Raw genomic sequence first — 21,103 nt, 5'->3', positions numbered from 1 at the left:
ATATTTTCTTTTAATTACACCTTCTATTCATCCATTGTGGTTTTTATTAACTTTAAATATGGAAATATTACATTTAGTAATCATACTTGATTTAACAGAAAATATGTTTTAAAAACAATATTAACATCATATCAAATATTTTCAATATTATTTAAGCAGTATAATATGATTTGTATTTAATGTTACGCTTGTTATTTAATTTAAATATGCAATTCGAATCTTTGAATTCAATATGCAGATATTTATTTTCATTTTTCCAAGGTTTTTTCATATACAAAAATATTTTTTAATTTAATTTATTTATGTTGCGCTATTGCGTAATTCTTTGTTACTAAGCTTAATGTGATTTTAATATTATATGTTTTTTTATGAACTCTTTACTTCGCCCCTTTTTTACGCGTTCTTAAAACCCGAATCACTTAATTTTCCAAGAAGTAGTTTTTCGCTGACTTGGCGTTTTCTTCACACTATTTGGTGTTTGATTTGCAACTCCATGTTTGGTGTGCAATTCCACGTTTTATTGTTGTTATTTTGTTTTTTACTTTTTTTTTGCCCCGCAAACATCATTTGTACAGGCAAACAAGTGGAGACATCGTGTTATCAGTGCGCCCAGTTGGTTTCAGCCGATCCATGAGTTTTACCATCGTGTGCATTTGATGGATTTGATCTTTCGCCATTGATCGCTGATCTTTGGATGTTGCTGGTGCATGTTGGACACAATTTGGAAACAGCTCTTTGTTTTGTTTTCCCGGACAAACCGGTTCGCATGGTGATGCATTTGAAGCGCCGCCAATGGGATGAGAGGGTTATCCGTTTGCCCAGGCAAACAAGAATTCTAGATGGCTAATGGAGCTGCACAGCCGGGAAAATTCGCACGAAATGCCAAAATGCCGAGACGGCAAAATTTCAATTGGCAAAGCGACTTCAGAAAATTGCCAAACTTCAGCCAGACAGTCAGTCAGTCAGCTGGCCACTTTTTAGAGCCGCAAGTCAAGTGTTGCACGTTGCCGTTTGGACGTTGGTTGTTGCCTCTTGAAAAATAGCAGCAGGCAACGGGCAACTTGCAACTTGGCCTGTTAATGAGACGCCGTCGACGTTGGTTGTTGGTTTGTTGTTCCGCGGAACCAAACTCGCTCAGATTGCCACAGGCCCCCAAACAGACATGGCCAAAACCATAGACATATACTTAGTCAAAGAAGCAGGGCACTGAGAAAATAAATACTAACCATTTTATTATCAATTCAGAGGATTTTATATCCATTTCTATCCTAAAAACGTTTGGAATATCAGAAAATCCACTAGATAAAATTCTAAAAGGTATGTTTAAGCCTTAAAACTAAACAGAGTCGATCTTCTATAATTTGAACTACCATCTGCTTCAAAAAAGATCCTGTTAAGAAGACTTCTAGATTTTTGATTGCCAATAGTTCGTCTTATAGTGACTTCAAGTTAGGAAAATTCATGGTATGTAAGTTCAACTTTAAGTATTTCCTTGGTTTAGCTATTCTTTTAATTATTGTATTATTCTTTTAATATTTTAAGAACATATTTATATCTAAAATATATACCTATTTCTCATTGTGTAGAATAATAGCTGCAGCCAGAGTCAATTGCCACATTCTTCCTTTTTTTTTCAAGCCGGCGAAAGAGAATGGTTATTTTCGCATGCCCTGTAAATCTAGTATATTAAGTGGGTAGATAGGTAAACATATACTTTTCTTTATAACATTATAATCATTTATTTAAAAATTCTGTTTAGCTTATAATTTAATTAACTGCCTTTTTTTGCACCACTTGATTTGTTTTTATCGCCTTGAGAAAGGTAATAAAAACAATATTTTATTTCCTCCAATTTCAAGTTGTGTTAGAACTGGATTATTAATGGTTCTTAGGGTTGTTAAAAGGAAATTGCGAAATGCGTAATATTTTATTATTTGTATTTTTTTAATATTAATAAATTATCATCACAATTTACCTGTTTGTTTTGGGGGATTTTTTTTAAGATCAAATTTGGTGATGTACTACTATCTACAGTAGATGGTAACCAAAAAGTCTTGACACTTATGGTGAGTTTTTAAAAACATTTACCTATAGATAAACCGGCGGGCTTTTGGGGGCCTGCGATGTGTGTTTTGTTTTGTTTTTGGCACTGCTCTGGTTCCGCTTGCAATTGGCGCCTGTTGCAAGAACCCGCTGGCGAGATATGGCCAGAGCTATAGATATAGCTCTATCTGTATAGCTCTTTGGCTCTGACTTCTTAGCTGGCTATATGCCTGTATGGCTAACCGAGCCGCAAATTGCCGGCAACGGGTCGGCTTGGGTAATTTGATATTGGCAACCAGACCAGACCGGACTCACTTTCAATGGATTTGCGTCAGTTTGCATTGCGAATATAATTTTGCACCACCAAATGGAGTGGGTTCTGTTGGATTTTGGTGGGTCGCCGCGATCACCTTTTCTTTTCTGTCCAGTCATCGGAAGATTCTCGTCTTCTCCTGTCACCGAAACGAGTTATTGGCCAATGTCGGCAGATTGGCTGTAATTATGTTTCCAAACTTTTTGCGCCTGGCCTCTTATGCGATTGATCAGCAAGAAATTGTTGCCACATATCATAATCATAGTCCCCTGGAATCTTCATGGCCATACCGGCCTCTTAGTTTTATTTACCTTTTTTGAATACCAATGCTGATGTCATTCACCCCATCGCCGAGAGTCTTCAAATCTTTCACCGATGCGCCGTCTCACTTTTCATTGCCCCAGCTTTTGATTCTGTCGTGTCATGCCAATTTGCAAAACAGCCTTTCTATATGTGTAAAGAAAATAAATTCTAATTCAGATATATCCAAATCAAGTTCATTTAAATTTATTATTATTGTTAACGCCAAAAAAATGGGAACAAAGTGCATGTATTTGTTTTCTTTTTTTTTAGAATCTTAACTTAAAAGGTTGCTTGATTTGGGGGAATTATATTTTAATTGCAATTTTGTTGTTGTAATATTGTTAGACAGAATATAAATATGCTAATATTTTTTGATTTTATTAAAATTAAAAAAAAAAAACAAAAGATCTTATATAAAATACCTTTCATAACAAAAATTCAAAATCAACATCATATTTTCAAGATTATAAAAAATGTCATTCCTAAGCATTTTTTATTATCTTGAAAATAACACTTTTATAAATATGACCACCAATTTGTACTCTATAAATGTAAGAATATCATCATTTTGCGTACTCATTATATCTGACGTAGGTTGGAATATTGAAAGATAGAATATATAGATGCAAATATTTGTATAATAAATATAATTTAAGTTTCAAAACATCTAAAGTTCTTAAAACAAAAATTTAATTTCAAACTAACATCATATTTATAAGATAATAAAACGTTTAAAGATTGTTTCCTCTAAATTTCTAAAAAATTATTATTATTATTAAATATTACTGATTGTTATTAAATCTTGAAGTAAAGGTTTGCAGTAATTTGATTATGCCAATTTTAAAGTTAAATATTTGAGAGATAAAATCTAAATTAAATTATTATTGGCTTTTCTCAATGTTAGAAATGGCCACCTCCTTTTTTCTTTAGTTTTATTACTAGGATGTTCTCATAAAATAAAAATAAAAATAACTGTAAGAATGTTTTTATTTTGCATACTTATGATGGAAAAAGATTATTGTTTTTGATAAAACAAAAATATATTTTTAGATCTCTAGAATAAGATTTCAATAGAGACCGAGCAATTTGTCATATCCACTTATCAGAGGCTTAATTGTGATAGCAGCAATTTGGGATTTATGGATGGCTTTCATTAGCAGTCGATAGCTCGAAAGATAATGCCGAATGTGGGAAGAAGATTCTCTGGGAGACTCAACCAAATTAGCAGGTGAACAGTGGGGCAATGCAGTTCACAGAGCTACGAGATCGGGAGTGGGAATCGGAATCGGAATCGCTAAAGTAGCAGTCGCATTCGCTCAAAATTCGGCATGCATTTGGTTTTGAAATTCGGTCTGTGGCTAACACAGATATACGACGGCTCACAGATACTGACCTATACATCGAGACCCCCCAGTTTAGGCCCCCGAACCGCTGATCCGCCGATCCGCCGAACCACCCAACCACCGATCCACCGAACCACCGAACCGCCGAACCTGAGCGGTCTTCGTATGCTCGGCGGCATTTGGACAATCAGTTGACGTTGAATGTTTCGTCTTGGCGGTCGCTTAATTTAATTCGCTGAACGCTGAACAAACGATACGAAATAATCACCGATCGTCGGAGTTACATCTTTCGATATTTGAATATTTTTCAAAGCCTAATCCATAGATAATAATTTTTTTCTGGTGTTCTTTGCATCCTTTGGTACTTGCTGAATGTGTTTTTTGTGTGATTATGTGCCAGAGAACTGAAAAATACTGAGCGACATAGAAAGTTGATTAGGATCAAGGATCCCTGACAGGATGTCTGTGGGTATTTTGACCCTGCTGTTGGCCACCATTGCCTGTGGCCCTCTGGCACTCGAGGGGGTGGTGCAGCCCACCTGCAATCTCAAGGACAACTGCAATCTGGGCGATAATCTTCTGGCCGGAGCGAGTTCCGCCTCCGATTCTGGCGATGTGTCCGCCGACAAGCTGGAGAGCAAAATAGCCTCGATCTTCGAGGATAAGGTTAACTATAGCCTCAAGTTGTTTCCCGACGATGCCACCACCACGATTCTGGAATATCAGACGGCTAATCTGAGCCAACTACACACCACACCGCCTGGAAACTACACAATACACCAGATGGAACGGGTTTCGATAGCCGATGAGGAGGACGATCAGGTGGAGGAGGATGAAAGGGGTAAGTCAAGTGCCCGATCCATTACCGATCCATTATCGTCCGAACTTTCTCACGCCGCCCACACCGAGGCCTTGGGCATTACGCTCCAATCCATCGGCGATTTCTGCAATTGTAATGGGTATTTCGATTTCGATTGACCCATAGACCCACAGTTGGTGATTGCATAAGAGGCGCGTGCGTCAAATCAAAATCAATTGCTCGTTTGCTGCGTTTTTTGGCCAGGTCTTGATCACCCCCAATGACGCACCTATTTGGCCACTTCCGGCTATTTGTTGGGCCCATCCCGAAAATCAGCTAAAAATCTCCGCTTATCTAATCCCATGTCTCGCCTTTTGTTACTCACTTATTCTTGTTAAAAGGTTCGGCCTTGTTGGACCTTTATTTTCTTTTCCGGTGCAAATATTTGCACTAAAAGTTAGGACCTCTCGGAATGATTAGGCGGGGATTACCAGACAGTCGATATTCGCTGGTTCCTTGGAGCCGAAAGTGGCCAAGTCAAGGCAATGTGCGAAGTCTCACGTAAACGAAACAATTTTTTCTTTGTATTTAATTGCATTTTGCTCTGCATAATGTGATAAGGTCGCGTCTCACGTAAGCGACACTCAGAAATTTGGAGGTTTTGCCCATATAATTGTTTCAACTGTTATCGCCTTAAATTACAGAAGTAATTATCTTAATTGCTAAGCAGCATCTTCACATAATTCAGTAGCTCAATTTAGTATTTATTTATCGTTACGTTATTTACTTTTCGCACTTGGTAGATATTGTATTAAAGCGCATTTTGTCATACTTGTATTATCTCATCGATTTAAATTGTTTTCATTTTATATTAGTTCGTTTAGGCTTGTTTTCTGGTGAAAATGAAATTCTACGGAAACAAACGCGATAAGGTCGGGGTTTCCAGCACTTAAGTCGAATATCGTATTTTATATCGTAACTAATATCGTAAAATACTTATAATTGTTTCATCAAAAATAAAAGTAATACATTTTGCGCGTCTTTTTCGGTAAGGGATTTGAATATCGTAACGTCGATATATGAATCTGTAGCAAATATCGTATAATACTTAGTCTAATAATTTACATAATTTAAGGTTCAATTAAACTGATACCCCTGAGAAAATATATTACAGTAATACGGTCGAATATCGTAAGAAAAATCGTAACGAATATCGTAACCGATTAACAGATTTTTACCCCCTATATCATCAAGTATCGTCACAATTTCCCAACGTAATGCCAATACACTTCCGCACGAGTACTCCAAAGTGCCAAAGCGTAACGAATATCGTTTTAACAGCGCCAATTCTGAGTGTTATGTCCAATGAAGATGTTCCTCCCATCAAAATCGTAGTCGTACCTCCCCAAAAACGGCGCATAGAATAATAAAAAACCTAGGGGCCCAGCCCAGTCGCCGACCCAGCTTAAGTGGTTTTTGGTTTCGGTTTCGGTTTTTTGCCCACTTTGTGGCTGGTTTGTTTGTAATCGATCTTCGCGAGAGGTTGTCGCTGATTTGTTGCTGTTGTGCTTATTGTCGCGCCTGCGAATGTGCATATGCCATATCTCGAACCCATCATCCATCTATAAGTGCGCGACCACTTGACCAGGCCCCAAGTACCGTTAAAGGCCTGTCATAAAACGCAAAACATGTTACCCCCTATCCGCCCAATAAAAAAAAAAATCACGCTAATCGCGAAAAGTCTTACCTAATGATGATGGTGATGGAAATGCAAATGGAAATGACAGCGATGATGAGTCGTCCACGAAAAGGTTAAGATATCTAACCCGTTAAGATAGCAAGAACTTCGAAACGGTGGCAAATTGGTCAGTTCAACAAGCTGTTTTTCCACCGGAGGTACGAAGTTAAACTGCCAATTGACTTGGTAAATATTGACTTTAAAGCCCAGTAAAGTTGAGATGTGATGCACTGAAGAAAATTAATGGACTTAAAAAGTACTTAAATGGAAAAATAAATGGGAAATTTAAATTGATTCATAGTTGAGTTGCATAGTTTTAAGAAACTTTATTGCTTGATATGGTAAAATCCTATCGTTCTAAAACATTATATTCATTTGCAATGAAAATGGAAGTGGAATAAATATCAACATTAAATTGAAATTAAATATTAATTCTATAATGCTTATTTTAAGGTAATTGCGTTTTTATTTTGTACTTAAAAAATATTTAAAGTACCTATATTTATATTGACAACTTTATTATATTATGAATTCTTAAAGATTTCAAACACTTAAATATATTAAAAAGTCTTAAAGCCAAAGAGCCAATTTTTTTTTTTATATTTCCTATATTAAATTGTTATTTTAACAAAAGAACCCTTTAAATTTTCTCAGTGTAAGCTGGGCAAACAAACAAAACAGCGTTCACCCGGGGACGAAGTCGATCGTGATCGCATTGCAGTGGCTGGCAAAATGTTAACGAGAACAAAGTGACAAGTGGAGATCGATTTGTTTCGATTGTTTCCAGCGGCGGTGCAAATAAATAGATGGTTTTTGCGAGCTTGTCCGCCGCTAATTGGCAACATGAAATTGTTTTGGCAAACAAGCCCGGCCCATTGTGCACTATCAATCGAGATCTATAATGGTAAACAGATATGGGCTAATATATGGGTACACAAATCAAAGCCAAGCAGCCGCAAAACCCCCCGAGTCATTTATGGCCCATTCACCGACACAATTGGCCATTACAACCGATGCGATTCTGGTTGGCCGGTAACAAAATACAAAAAAAAAAAATAAAAATCGAAACCAGATCCACTAACTAGAACGCTCTTGGGTAATTCGCAGCGCCAAGGATTGCGCAAGGATTTGTTGGCCAGGAATATTGGCCAACATTCGCGAGTCCAGCTGCCGGTTCGGTTATTTGGCTCTTGGCTTTTGGCCGACTCGGTACTGTTCAGTTTTCAGTTTTTAGTTTTCAGTTAGCAACTCGGCCAAGTGGGTCAGAGACGAATACGAAACGCACACTCAGCTGAGATAGACGGTTAATTAAGCCGCCAACTGGCAGCCAGTTGCCACTTGTTGGCCCGGTCCAAAGTGCGATTCTTGTTTTACACATGGCACTAGCACATTACAAATTCTCTGCCCGCCATTTAGCATATCTTCGAGTTGGCATTTTCTCACTAGCGATTTTACTTTTCATTTCGCTGGAGAAACAGTAGATCGAGTTGGGTTTTATTGTTCGGTATTTACGATCATGCGTTGGCTTGGGTTATAATTGGGTCTAGGGGTTCATAAAACCCGCCATTGCTTTCAATTTGCCATTCCCCAAAACTTTTTATGGATAGGCATTATATTGCATAATAGTTCGTTGGAGGGTTCGCTTTGTACCATTAGGATCTTGCTGTTTATGTTCCTGTAAAATAATATTTTAAGTTCTCTATTTATTTCGCTTTGTATTATTACGATCTTGCTGTTTACGATCCTGTAAAATTATATTTTTAGTATATCTATTTAATTTATATGATGTTTGTGTTCCCTGGAGTTTTGTAGTCCTGAAAACAAAAATGTTGGTAATATTATTATTGTAATCATATATTTAGCTTGAGTGATATAAGGCCGAATGCAAAAACCAACCACATGTTTCCTAGCACATTGGAATTCACTCCCCGTGGTGGAATCGTATTTCAAGGGAGTTACCAACGCTCACGACACTTACGAACTATCCTAAAGATCTGTTTTGTCATATCAATGCCTCAGAATCTTCATAATTTGCGATGCTAATGAGCTAAGGGAACCGAACCGAGCCGGTTGTAAATGTTTCGCACGGCTGCCATTGTTGCCACCATCTTCATGCCGGGACTGACAATTGATCGGAGCGGGCGTAGAATTCTCCGCCATTCTTCCTCGTCTCCGTAACGCTGGCAAGTTTTCCAAATTTAGTTCGGGCCGACCGTATAGATAGAATATGACGACAGGTGGGCACTCGACAGTCGGATCTCGTCGCAGTCTGACGCATTTTAGCACTTTGGGGACTGCCCAGAGATCCCCATTCCCCAACCCCCTTTCGAGCCCCTAAGCGATCCCCCTTCTACGCCCCTAAAAGACGGATGCAGGCGGCGACTGATATATCGATGTTCGATGGCTGGAACCACGCGATCGGCATTCGAAATCAGAGCTACCTAGCATAAAAAGTGACCGACGACAGCCGCGCCATGATAATGAAAAATGTTAATCGGATCGACGGACAGCTTTGGCATGCTGATGAAGACGGGATTTGGTATCAGACTTGGTAGCTCTCCCAGATCCAGGGGATGTTCATCCAACCCTCTAGCTATTCTTTCTTCTTTTTGGCTAAATGGCGGCGCCTCATTATCCATCTTAGATCTGAATGAATGGCTGCTTGGCCGACTTCCTGTTTCCAATAGCCACGTGCCCAGGGGCCTGACCTTGTCCAATTTGGTGTCCACATGTGCATATTGTCTGCCTTATAGGGCACAAATGGCCTGCAACCGAAACAGATCCCATTTTGAGGGAACATGATTATTGATCAGTATATACACCTATAAAAAAAAACAAATATATCAATCTTTGTTGGAATAAAATGTAGAAAAAGGTTATTGTATATTCAAAGAGCCTGAAACTTTTTGTAAAATAAATGCTTACAATTTTACTCCCAAATGAAACAGATTGTAATAACTAAAGTATTTTTGAACCAAAACATGTTTATAGACCCCATATCAATTTCCAAATTATTTAAAATATAAATAATGGTCAATAATTCCCCCTACCACTCCAAGCTGTATATCAATTTCCAAATTATTTAAAATACAAATAATGGTCAATAATTCCCACTTACCACTCCAAGCTTTATTGAACATGTTTGTTATTTCATTAAATTTTTATAATTTTCTAAACTTAAAACAATATGCAAGTCAATAAATTATTATGGGCTTACATCATGCATAGTTTCTTTAATTCTTGCTGTGTAATTTCAATCAAATTAATAATAGTCAAAAATGAGCCAGCATTAACGATATTTAAGCTCCATTTACAATATCCTGTACTCATTTGGTATATGACATAACACAAAAACTATCCAAAATGTATAACGATGACTACTTATAACCGATCTTTTTAGTACAGAGCAATTTTATGTTTCCGATACATTGTAATTTTGGTTATGATGATTGTTCATATTACAGCACAAAAGTATCCACTGAGACTTAAGTGTTTTTCCGAGCCGTTAGAAAAGTATTTATATTTGATGATCACGGGTTAGAGTTTGCTTGTAAATATGAATAATAATTTTATGGCTCGGCTGGCTTGCAACTACGTTTGCTTATTTGGGTTACAGTGAATCAGAGGTTATTTTAACAACGAGTGCTATTATTGACGCAAAGTCGAACCTCCTTTATTTTAGTGCAACAATTTTAACAAGAAAATGGTTTAACTTAAACGGGGTCATTTGGTTAATGTTACAAAATAACATATTAGATTCATAAATGGCAAAGATATGATATCTGTGTGGGCAGTTTTAGATATTGCAGTTCACTATAATTTACTTAACTGCCCACTTTAAATATTATCGGTAAATTAACTAAGCGGATTGAATTTAGTTCAAATAACTTTAAGATACTGCAATACAATATTGTTTATAAAAAACATTGATTGGAGCTTATTTTACTTCTTTGTGATATTAGGAAATATTAAAAAATACAAAGCAATGTTATTAGATTTATTATAAAAATATAAATATATATATTTATATTTTACTTTTTAATGTAAACTTTATTATATAAGTCTTTTCTTATTCCAGCTTACTTGTACAACATTGGAAAGCGTTTTCTGGCGATTACGCAACCATTCGATTCCGCCAGAAATCCGGATGCCTCGCCGCTTTGTCGTCGGCAGATGCATCAGTTTCTTAACGCCTTGGACAACTTCGATCTGTGGGCTCTGAAGAGTGAGTATACAAAAGCCAAGTAAACAAACTTGAATCGAGAGGTGGTGGGGGCAACTGCAAGGTCGCCCCATGACAGCCAACAAATTGGCCAACAGAAGTCGGCTGGGGTTCTAGTTCTGCAAGTGGATGGTTGGCTGGATGGATGCCTGATAGGCGGACCCGTAGACCCATAGAACCGGAGAGCCGTAGAACCAAAGAACCAGTCGGGGGACGTTCGGCGAATTCTCGAATTCGAGTCATTGCCAACTGGCAGTTTCAGCAGGTGAAGCTGCAGTCGCAGTCGCCGCTGACTTCGACGTGACCGCCAGACGAGTCGACATGAATCGAAAGACCCCAAAGTCAAATGCATCAATTGATACAGTTATCGACAAGTTAATAGTACACGAGAACATGATTACATTTTTTTAAACCTTTTTTTTTGAAGCAATTTTTGGAATACATTCAAACGATTTGGTATACTCAAAGCGAAAACCCTTAAAACTGTATTTATTTTTGAAACTAGATCCAAAATGATAGCTTATCAGATATTCAACTTGTGTTCACTTTTTAAAAAGTATTTTTCTTAAATACTATATATTTTTAATAGGAAATGTGCATGTTTATGATTTGGATATGATATGATATGATGTGACATGAGATGATATGATATTTTGATATGATATGATATTTTGATATGATATGATATGATATATGATATGATATGATATGATATGATATGATATGATATGATATAATATGAAATGAAATGATATGATATGATATGATATGATATGATAGTGTATGATATGATATGATATGATGTGATATGAGATGATATGAGATGATATGAGATGATATGATATGATATGATTTGAAATGATATGATATGCTATGATATATGGTATTATATGATATGATATCAGCACTCATATCAAATTCCTATGTAGTATGATATGATGTTACAGATAATTCTTGTAAAAATTTTAAGAATCAATACAGAGTTTGGCCCAGTGAAGCTACAACCTTTATCCTTAGAATGGTTCTTTGTCTTAAGTGACCACAAAAAACTTTAAAGAAATCCAAATGCTTAGTAAATTCTTAATTGTTAATTTTTATAAATAAGATATTATAAGCATAAATTTCTATTTTACCTGCGAGTAAGTAGTTTCTGTTTATCTGAGTGTAATTTTCCGAATATTTCGAATAGTTTAGGAAGTAAGTGACTCATAATTTTGTCCGGCACTGTGACTGCAGCTGTGTGTGATCTAAAGTGAAGGCCAATCGTCGAACTTTACCCACATTCACACTAATACTCACTCTCAGATAGCCGACCATGTGGCAATGCCAGTTGCATCTAGCGAATTTCCAGCCAAGAGCAGCAAAATTGCAAACATGAGCGAAAATAGCGATTGCAATTGCAACAGCGAACGCGAACTTGACACAAAAGACCGCAACGTCGTCGTCGGCAGAGGCTTAGAATCAGAACGAGAAACACTACGAGTTGCGATCACAGTCAAGGTCACCACTGCCCACCGCCCACTGCCCCATACCCCCATCAAAACACCCACCTTCAACCGGAGACCCGAAAGCGAAACGTGAATGGATCACACTTTCAGCTATTCGAGGAATCTCCGAATGAATTAAAAAGGTCGAAACATGAAGATCTTTAAGTTTATAATGGGTTTCGCATTTTGACTTTTATACTAAGTATGTGTTAATCAATGCTTGTATTTTATATCTTGTAAACAAAGATTGAGAAATTAAATGATCACTATTTTATTATAGTTGGTGATAATAAATGATGCTATAAATAAAGCAATAGAAATCAGGTGATCCTTAGAACTAAACCTATTTAATATTCATGTATTCTTTGGATAGTACGTATTATAAAGTTTGCCTTAATTGGAAATTCCTAACCCTTTACTACTTTTCAACAATCAACGTTATCAAGAAACTCATAAAAAAATATGCTAATTTATCTCAAGTTTATTGACATTAATTTGATGAAGAGAACAACATTTTTTTTGTTTACTATCAGAACTGAAGAGCCAATGGTTCTGACTTACTTTAAACAAAATAAAAGCCGGCCTTATTGAAAGAATTTGAAAATAAATTTGCATATAAACCGATAATCGCTATTTTTAGAACTGAAACAGCAAAATAAATTAAATAAATAAATTATGCAGACTGGTTTTAGGCAGAGTTTTTAAGCGACTTAATCATTTCAAGCTAAATATATGGATAAATGAAATATATGAGGGTCACAAGACTATGCCTTATATTATTACAATTACCCTTTTTTAATTTATTATTATTATCAATATATAAACAGTGCACGATGCCAGTGGCAAATTGAACTCGGGCATTTTGAATGGCAACATCAATCAACCCGGCGACTTTGATCAGTGCTTGGGGATTCAACAGCGGATGAAGGATGAGGATGTGGCCAAGGATCAGGATGAGGACTCCATTATCCGGGGCCAGTATTGCTTGGCCTATGCTCAGCCAGTTCTTCCACACAATTCAAAGCGATTGCAGAGTTTCTTTAAGCTGATCCAATCACATGGGCCTTTCAAAAGCGAGTTCAACGACGTGAGTAACCAAATATAAACTAAAGTAAAAGATAATAAAGTTCCTTTAATGGAGCACGTGATCGGGATGGCAAGTGTGGCAAATGAATCACTGGAGCTCACAGAATTTGATGTATTTCACGAACAAAATGAGTTAAAAAATTTTTTTATTGAATATATTTTGTAAGTTTTTACTGAAAAATTGGTTACTAAATTATTTTGGGATATTCCCAATCTTAATATTTTCAAAATGACTTAAGAAACAATTAAGATTACAATTTAAGTATGTAGGCTTGTCTCTATTAACTTAGTTCAAGCCCCAGCATTCCCAAAAATGTGTTTGTTTTTTTCATAACTCTTTGATGGTGTATGTGAAAGTTTTAATCTGGCCAAATAGATTGATTAACATTGGGCCGCTAAAACGTTCGGCTTCGACATTGAACTTGACCAAAGACGAAAAGTGCCAACGGAAAGCAAAGCAAAATAATGAAACGCGATAGATGGCCGCAAAATGCAAATCACAAATCACAGCGCAGAAATCGAAGCTCTAAGCGGAGCTCGGCCAGTGAACCCAGAAATCGGACAACCGGACGGATAATATACGGATCTTTACACGAAGAAAAAAACATTTAAATATAAATTGCTTGTTGTGATTTATTCACTTATGTCATTATCATTGTGGTGCACGTAGTGACGAAGCGCACCTGGACGGTGAGCGCAGGAGACTTTTATATATTAAACAAGAACAGCTCTTAACGAGGCAAAATATATAGTGACGATCGCACCTTCAACACATAAAACTTTTTATATAAGGTTTTGTGCCGAAAAATAAATTTACTATCTACAAGTAAAGTGTATAAAACTTTGATCCTCCATATATTCGGTAATTACTTTAACTTATATTTATTTAATAACAATCATGAGATGACAAAACTGACTTTGGATTAGCAAATAAATTACAAGAGATATGTTTTAACAAATATAATATTTTAGGTGTGGCTTAAGGTTTCGTTCATAGTCTGCTCATTCTTGATAATTTTTTTCTGGATACGTGGCTTTTTGAAGACCAGGGTAGTGCCTCCTAGAGGGCCAGCAGCGGAAGTAGTCGAAGATCGCTTTGCGTTTCGTTACTACTCCTAGCACCCCACAAATCCGACCAGTGAGGTTCCCAATCCCTCGACCCACCGTTAAACCCTCTGAAATACTTTCAAGTACTCCTGGGACTGCCCACGAAGACCTTTGAATAATGGGTATAGCCTATAGCCTATAATCAAAGGTCTTCCGCTGGCAGAACCAGGAGTTATTGAAAGCATCCCTGAAGGTTAAACGGTGGGTCCGGAGATCAGAGACCACAAAGTTGGGATTTTGGGGTGTCAGGACTAGAAACAAAACGCAGAATGTTAGATCTGGAGCTGGAGTTGTTAAGATCTGGGACGGCAGCAGCAGGTGTGACTGGTATGGATAGCACTCCCATCCTCGGATTCGCTTGGGGCTGTTCAGGGCCCTTGTCCTTTAAGTCGGTCATCAGGACCACGTGACAGAGGTGCCAGGTGGGCAGCATCGGTCCTCGGCTCGCACTCCAGCCCCTGCTGGCTCCTCATCAGCTCGTCGGTCCTCTCCAGCTGCACCATCTCGAGATCCTCGGCATCCACGTTGGGAAGGTTCGCCAGCGTGACGAAGCGTTTAGACTTCACCAGTTTGTCCCTTGCCAAAGCTGAAGCAAATCACTCAAAAAATCTTTGTCTTCACTTTCGGGCTTCAACTTACCGTAAACCAGGTCTATGATAACGCCACAAGCGGTACCACCTCCAATCGAAGTTCCTTAAGCAGACTGTCCAAGTCGTTAAATTTCTTGTCCTTCGTCAAAGGAAATATTTTCAAGTGCTTTCAAATGTCATGTGAGTTTGCTAAGGCCAACTAGATTAGCTAAAATCTTTTCAGGCTTGCAGGTTTGTTGGCGGCAACTCTGGATTTATGATATTTTTATGGAGTAAGCCCTAGAAACTTAATTCAGGATTTTTTGGATTTCAGATTTTAGTAAAAAAACACATTTTATTGAGGTTTTTCAGGAGTACAGCTATAGGACCAACTGTTTTGGACAGCTTGCTTCCTATGCTAACGATCTGTATCACTTCTGGGAAAATTTATTTTTTGACCAATTTTTACACTTTTTTATGGGTTCACATCAGGATTTTTTGGATTTCAGATTTTAGTAAAAAAAACAAATTTGTTTGTGGTTTTTCAATCGTAGCTCAGCCAAATCAAGGAGTACAGCTGTAGGACCGACTGTTTTTGACAGCTTGATTCCTATCCTAACGATCTGCATCACTTCTTAGGAAATTTATTTTTTGACCAATTTTTGCATTTTTTTAAGGGTTCACATTAGGATTTTTTTTGAATTTCAGATTTTAGTCAAAAAACCTTTTTTTTTGGGTTTTTTCGATCGTAGCTCAACCAAATCAAGGAGTACAGCTGTATGACCGACTGTTTTGGACAGCTTGCTTCCTATCCTAACGATCTGCATCACTTCTGGAGAAATTTTTTTTTTGGCCAATTTTTGCATATTTTTTAGTCATTATCATGACTTTTTGGATTTCGGATTTTAGTCAAAAAAACTCTTTTTTTTGGGGTTTTTCGATCGTAGCTCAGCCAAATCAAATAGTACAGCTGTAGGACCGACTGTTTTGAGAAGCCATCTTCCGATCCTAACGATCTGCATCACTTCTGGAGAAATTTATTTTTTGGCCAATTTTTGCATTTTTTTAAGGGGTGACATCATGATTTTTTAAATTTCAGATTTTAGTCAAAAAAACTCTTTTTTTTTGGGGTTTTTGAATCGTAGCTCAGCCAAATCAAGGAGTACAGCTATAGGACCTACAGTTTTGGACAGCTTGCCTTCTATTCTAATGATCTGCATCACTTTTGGGAAAAATTATTTTTTGACAAATTTTCGCATTTTTTTAAGGGTCAAATGTTTTGTTTTATCAAAAATCTTTTGAAAATCAATAAGTTTTCCGTTCAGGCTTTAAATTGAAGAAAACTCAACAATTTGTATTGCTTTGGAACGGTTTCTAAATACATTATACATTATTTAAATATTATCAACAAGTTCTTTAATATTTCTTATTTATATATGTTATGTATAACATCGCTTTTAATACTCTTCATTGGTATGCGAAATCAGCAACCCATTAATAAGGGTAATAATTGAGAGCCCCGTGTGAACAAGCGACTTGCCGTTAAAAGATCGTTTTGATTAGAACAGATTGATCAATTGTAATTGTAAACCTAGCAAGTAAGTGAATAATTGGAACAAACGCGACCTGGCTTAATTGAATTGCCCGGAATCCCGTTCAACTAGTCATTGTTTACTGATGACCAGAGGTCACAGACCTCGTTAATTCATCATTCGATTAACCTGGTGGACGGGGGAGCACTCCTGCGTCATTACCCGCTTATCGCTAACCGGCCGATCCGCTCTGATCCGTTCTATATTTTGTAATTCCAGCCGGGTCACCGAGTGCCCCGCTACTCGCTGATCAACTGGGGCCTCTGCGTCCCCTCCGGCTGCTCAGCCCGGGATGTGGAGTACAGTGTGGCCGAGTACCTGGCCAACCAGACCACCGCCACGGGCATCACCTTCAACGTCCGCGTGGAGCCCCAGATGTGCCAGGTGCGGGACCAGCGGCCCTGGGACCGGAACACCACCTGGGCGGTGCGCTTCTTCCTCCTCGTGCTCTCCGTGGCGATCCTGTCCACCATCTACGACCGATCCACCAAGTCGCAGGCCAAGCAGAGTGAGTTCTTAAATATAAATATTACAAAATATTAATATATTTCATAACTATTAAAGTATTATTTAATAGAGGATACAGATAAAATAAAACCTAAATGAGCTATCACCTGCTCTATATACTTGGGTTCTCATACCTTGCTATATGTTCTGATATACCTATATTATTGATATAGAACTACAATTTAGCCTCCATTTGCAAAGTAAAAATTCGAGTTAAAGACAATTTAAGTTAGAGAAGAAATATTTGTTATTGTTTTATGTTTTTAAAGGAATTCTTATGACAATCAGTATTTATTTTGCTTAAAGCAAAGGACCCTGCCTCAATTAAGATGAAGTTTAAAAACGAATCCGATATACCATTTATAATCATCATGATTTCCTTAAATCGTCCAATTCTGACGATCATTATAATATAATATAAAATATTTTTGTTTTGCCGATTTGAAAAAGACTAATATCGAATAAATTTCTAGACGCCTGGTTCACGGCCTTTTCGTTGGATAAAAACCTGCGCTGGTTGTTTAGCACGAGTAGTGCTCCCGGGGACATTGAGGCTGTCCATGGCATTCGTTTCCTGAACGCCATCATGCTGATCTTTTCGCACAAGTCGATGGCCATGTTCTTCAATCCGTACAACAACCGCACGGCCATGTCGGAGAGTCTAGGTCAGCCCTGGACGGTCATTGGACGAGCTGCCTCCCTGTACACAGATCCCTTCCTACTCTTCAGTGGAATGCTCACGGCCTACTCGCTGTTCGGTCGCCTCATGAAGCAGCAACCCATCCGGCTGAAGAACGAGTACATTAGCCGGCTAATGAGGTAAGAAAATATTGCAATGTGTGATATGATTATTTTTACGAACCTTATTTCACCCTCTTTAGGATTGTTCCGCCTCTGGCCGCCTTGATCCTCTTCTGCACGTATGTGCTACCCCTGTGGGGCAGTGGACCTCAGTGGAACCTGGTGGTGGGCCACCATGCGGACATCTGCAAGAAGAACTGGTGGCGCAATCTGCTCTTCATCCACAACTACTTCGGTTTCAGCGAGATGTGCCTGACCCACACGCACCATCTGGGCATCGACACGGAACTCTTTGCGGTGGCCCCAGTGCTCATCCTGGGACTTTGGCGGTGGCCCAGACGGGGTCTCTTCACCCTTCTGCTCCTCTGCACCGTGGGAACGGCGGCTAGGTACTACACAACGATTGTCAACCAGCTGTCCAACTATATCTACTTTGGCACCAAGTAAGTTTACAAAAAGAGAACGAGATAAGATAGGTTACCTTTTAATGGAATAACATTGTATACCATAGTTTACATACAAGTGTATATGGCTTAACTCAATTTATTGTTCGAAACGCGAATTCTTTAGCATGAGCCTTTCCCTTCCTTTAGTATATAAACGCGAATTCTTCAGATCAAGCAGTGATATATAGAAGCTCTCCCAGTTATAATCAGTTATTTTTTTATAGGTAGGAGTTATGAAGGTCCTTAATCTAGAACACGCAATCATAACCCATTAGATACTTTATAGTTCAGTAATGATTTCTTAAAAGGAAGAAAAATATTTACTTTTTAAGACATTCGATTAGGGATACTTCAGCTAATACCCTATTATTATAATCTTCCCAGCATTCAGCGCCTGTTCCGTACCGCCGACTACATGTACTCGTTCCCGCCCCACCGCTCCACGGTGTACATCATGGGCATTCTGCTGGGCTATGTGCTGCGCAAGTACCAGAACGCCAAGTTGAGCAGCCTGCAGCTGCGACTGGGATGGCTGGTGGCCACCGTCTGTGTCCTGGCCTCGCTCCTGGGACCCGCACCCATGGGGGACATCAACTACGTGTACAACTCCACTCATGCCGCCATATACGCCGCCTTTGCGCCGATCGCCTGGTGTCTGTTCTTCTCGTGGATTGTGTTTGTCTCCCATAATGGATATACAAGTGGGTCCTTGACTTCCCTTGGTTTTGATATCTTGAAACTAATACGATCCTCTCCAACCAGATAAACTGACGAAGCTGTTTGCCTGGCGCGGTTTCCAGGTGTCCACAAAGCTCTCGTATGCCATTTACCTGACGCAGTTCCCCGTGTTCTTCTTCAATGTCGGTCGAAGGCGTCACATTCACCACTACTACAACTTTGTTTCGATTATTGTGAGTGTTATATAGGATAGATTTCTTCCAGAACCTTTGCTAATGATATTTTATACTCACCCCAGCTCGATACCAACGAATTCATTTCGATCTTCCTGGCCTCCGTGGCCCTGACGGTGCTCTTCGATGCGCCCTTCCAGAACCTGAAGAAGCTGCTCATCAAGAGACCCACTCCTGCGAAGGTGACGAAGGATAGACCGGCTTCTGGGACGGAAAGCCAGGATGCGACAACATTAGCCTCAAAGCCCAGCAGCACTGCCCTCCTCAAATCGCATCCACACTCCGATTAGTCTGGACACACTCTTTCTTAGCTATGTAACTTGTAAATGTCTTAGCATTTAGTGGCAATATGTTTAGTAACCCCAGCGAAACTCCCAAGATCCCCATATCCCCAATGTTTCCCATCCAATCCGTCCATCCCGCCCGAATCCCAAGAATTCCCGCCCTTAGTTTTAGTGGAACGCTTTATACATTGTAAATTGTACTGTTAGTCAAATCGAGCGACAAATAAGAACCGAACCGATTCGTAGTCATAAACCAATCAATCACTGCTTGATGTACGATATTATCTTGCTTGCTAAACCGGGCTTCGAGAGGAAGTCACTGCTGGACCCCTATATGTATATCAAGATATTGGGACCCCAGACTGAGACTCTCGGAGCCCTTGTTTTTTTTAGATTACTTACGTTACCTTAAGCGAGGTCGAATGTAAGTTTTTTTTAATGGTAATTTAATAATAAATCATATAAATATGTTACAAAACCTTTAGCTTTGTTTGTTTATATTGTTTCCTCAAAGTATGCAATATTCAAGTTCAGAACATACAGTCGAAGAACCTCTGGAAGTTGTAAGCAAAAGCCAGTTAAAGTTTGAGAAGCTCAAGTTGGTTATATCTTAAAACTGGTAAAGGTTTACCGGTACTAGAAGAAAAACGCCACGATCAATTTTTTAGAACTGTAAGACCGAAAATTCCGCAACAGACCATTGGTTCTTATGTTAACCTCCGTATTATTCTATTATAAGTCAAAAACATTCTAAAAAAACAACATCTTTCTAGAAAACTATTAATAATCTTCGAGTGCCTTTAACAAATACCAAGAGCTATAAATGCTAAAAAAGTTATTAGGTTTATCAAAATTTTGCCAATTTTGTCTGTTGACAATTAAAGAATGGCTCCTTAACCTACTACTTATAACTATATAACAGCCAAAAACGCCTAAAAACAATTTGCTATAACAAGCCTTTACGAAATGTAATGATTGATTTTTAGGTATAATGACATCTGTTCATTGCAATTCTTTAGAAGGAACTAGATTAGCATAAGGTATGACTTTGATATATTCTAACAAACGACTTTAAAAGTAGCGAACCTTTCAAATTTTAAACGTTAATCTTAAAGCTCAATTTAGTATTTATAAATTAAGGCCGCAGAGAATATGATAAAATTTGGATTTCTCGTATTGCTGAACTAATTGCTAGTCTTCTGAATTATTTTATTTACTTTAATTGGTGTTATTTCCTATTGGACTCGACTTTGGTTTATTTCAAAAATGAGCGTTAATATTATCTACAAGCCTATATACTATATATATATATATATATATATATATATATAGTATATAGAATAGATCTCTTCTGTATTCATTTTATAAACAGCCCCTGAATGGACTATAATATAATTCTGTTGGTTGAAATGGAACTCAAACACATTGCCTGCCTAACTATCAACATTTTTTGGAGAATCATTATGGATACCTAGTTTATAAGATTTTACAATTAAACACAATGTATCATTTTATAGTAATCAGAACCTGAACTTTAAGAACAAAAAGCTGC

General features: G+C 38.0%; 1 protein-coding gene and 1 long non-coding RNA gene across 2 annotated transcripts; one reads left to right on the top strand and one right to left on the bottom strand.

The window, feature by feature from the left end:
* Positions 1–4,189: 4,189 nt before the first annotated feature.
* On the top strand, positions 4,190–20,029 carry drd (drop dead). The gene is made up of 9 exons (XM_017068667.4): positions 4,190–4,843; positions 10,618–10,764; positions 13,076–13,335; positions 16,822–17,110; positions 17,583–17,928; positions 17,991–18,353; positions 18,741–19,057; positions 19,119–19,267; positions 19,333–20,029. The coding sequence occupies exons 1-9, from the start codon at positions 4,462–4,464 to the stop codon at positions 19,555–19,557; spliced, it is 2,478 nt and encodes an 825-aa protein (XP_016924156.2). The 5' UTR covers positions 4,190–4,461; the 3' UTR covers positions 19,558–20,029.
* On the bottom strand, positions 14,201–18,695 carry LOC139353481 (uncharacterized). Its single transcript, XR_011604777.1, has 3 exons — positions 18,681–18,695; positions 17,972–18,604; positions 14,201–17,117 (listed from the first exon to the last, which is right to left on the bottom strand). It is a non-coding gene; the product is annotated as an uncharacterized lncRNA (long non-coding RNA).
* Positions 20,030–21,103: the final 1,074 nt, after the last annotated feature.

Source organism: Drosophila suzukii, chromosome X (assembly GCF_043229965.1).
Source record: "Drosophila suzukii chromosome X, CBGP_Dsuzu_IsoJpt1.0, whole genome shotgun sequence".
NCBI lineage: Eukaryota > Metazoa > Arthropoda > Insecta > Diptera > Drosophilidae > Drosophila > Drosophila suzukii.
The sequence above is the reverse complement of the archived record's forward strand: the minus strand, read 5'-3'. Positions and strand labels throughout refer to the sequence as shown.

What these genes read in the sequence shown, in the direction of transcription:
- drd (XM_017068667.4), top strand. Translation starts at nt 4,462, where the DNA reads ATGTCTGTGGGTATTTTGACCCTGCTGTTGGCCACCATTGCCTGTGGC. An exon ending in TACATTAGCCGGCTAATGAG is followed by an intron (nt 17,929 to 17,990) that starts GTAAGAAAATAT and finishes CACCCTCTTTAG; the next exon opens with GATTGTTCCGCCTCTGGCCG. An exon ending in CTCCCATAATGGATATACAA is followed by an intron (nt 19,058 to 19,118) that starts GTGGGTCCTTGA and finishes CTCTCCAACCAG; the next exon opens with ATAAACTGACGAAGCTGTTT.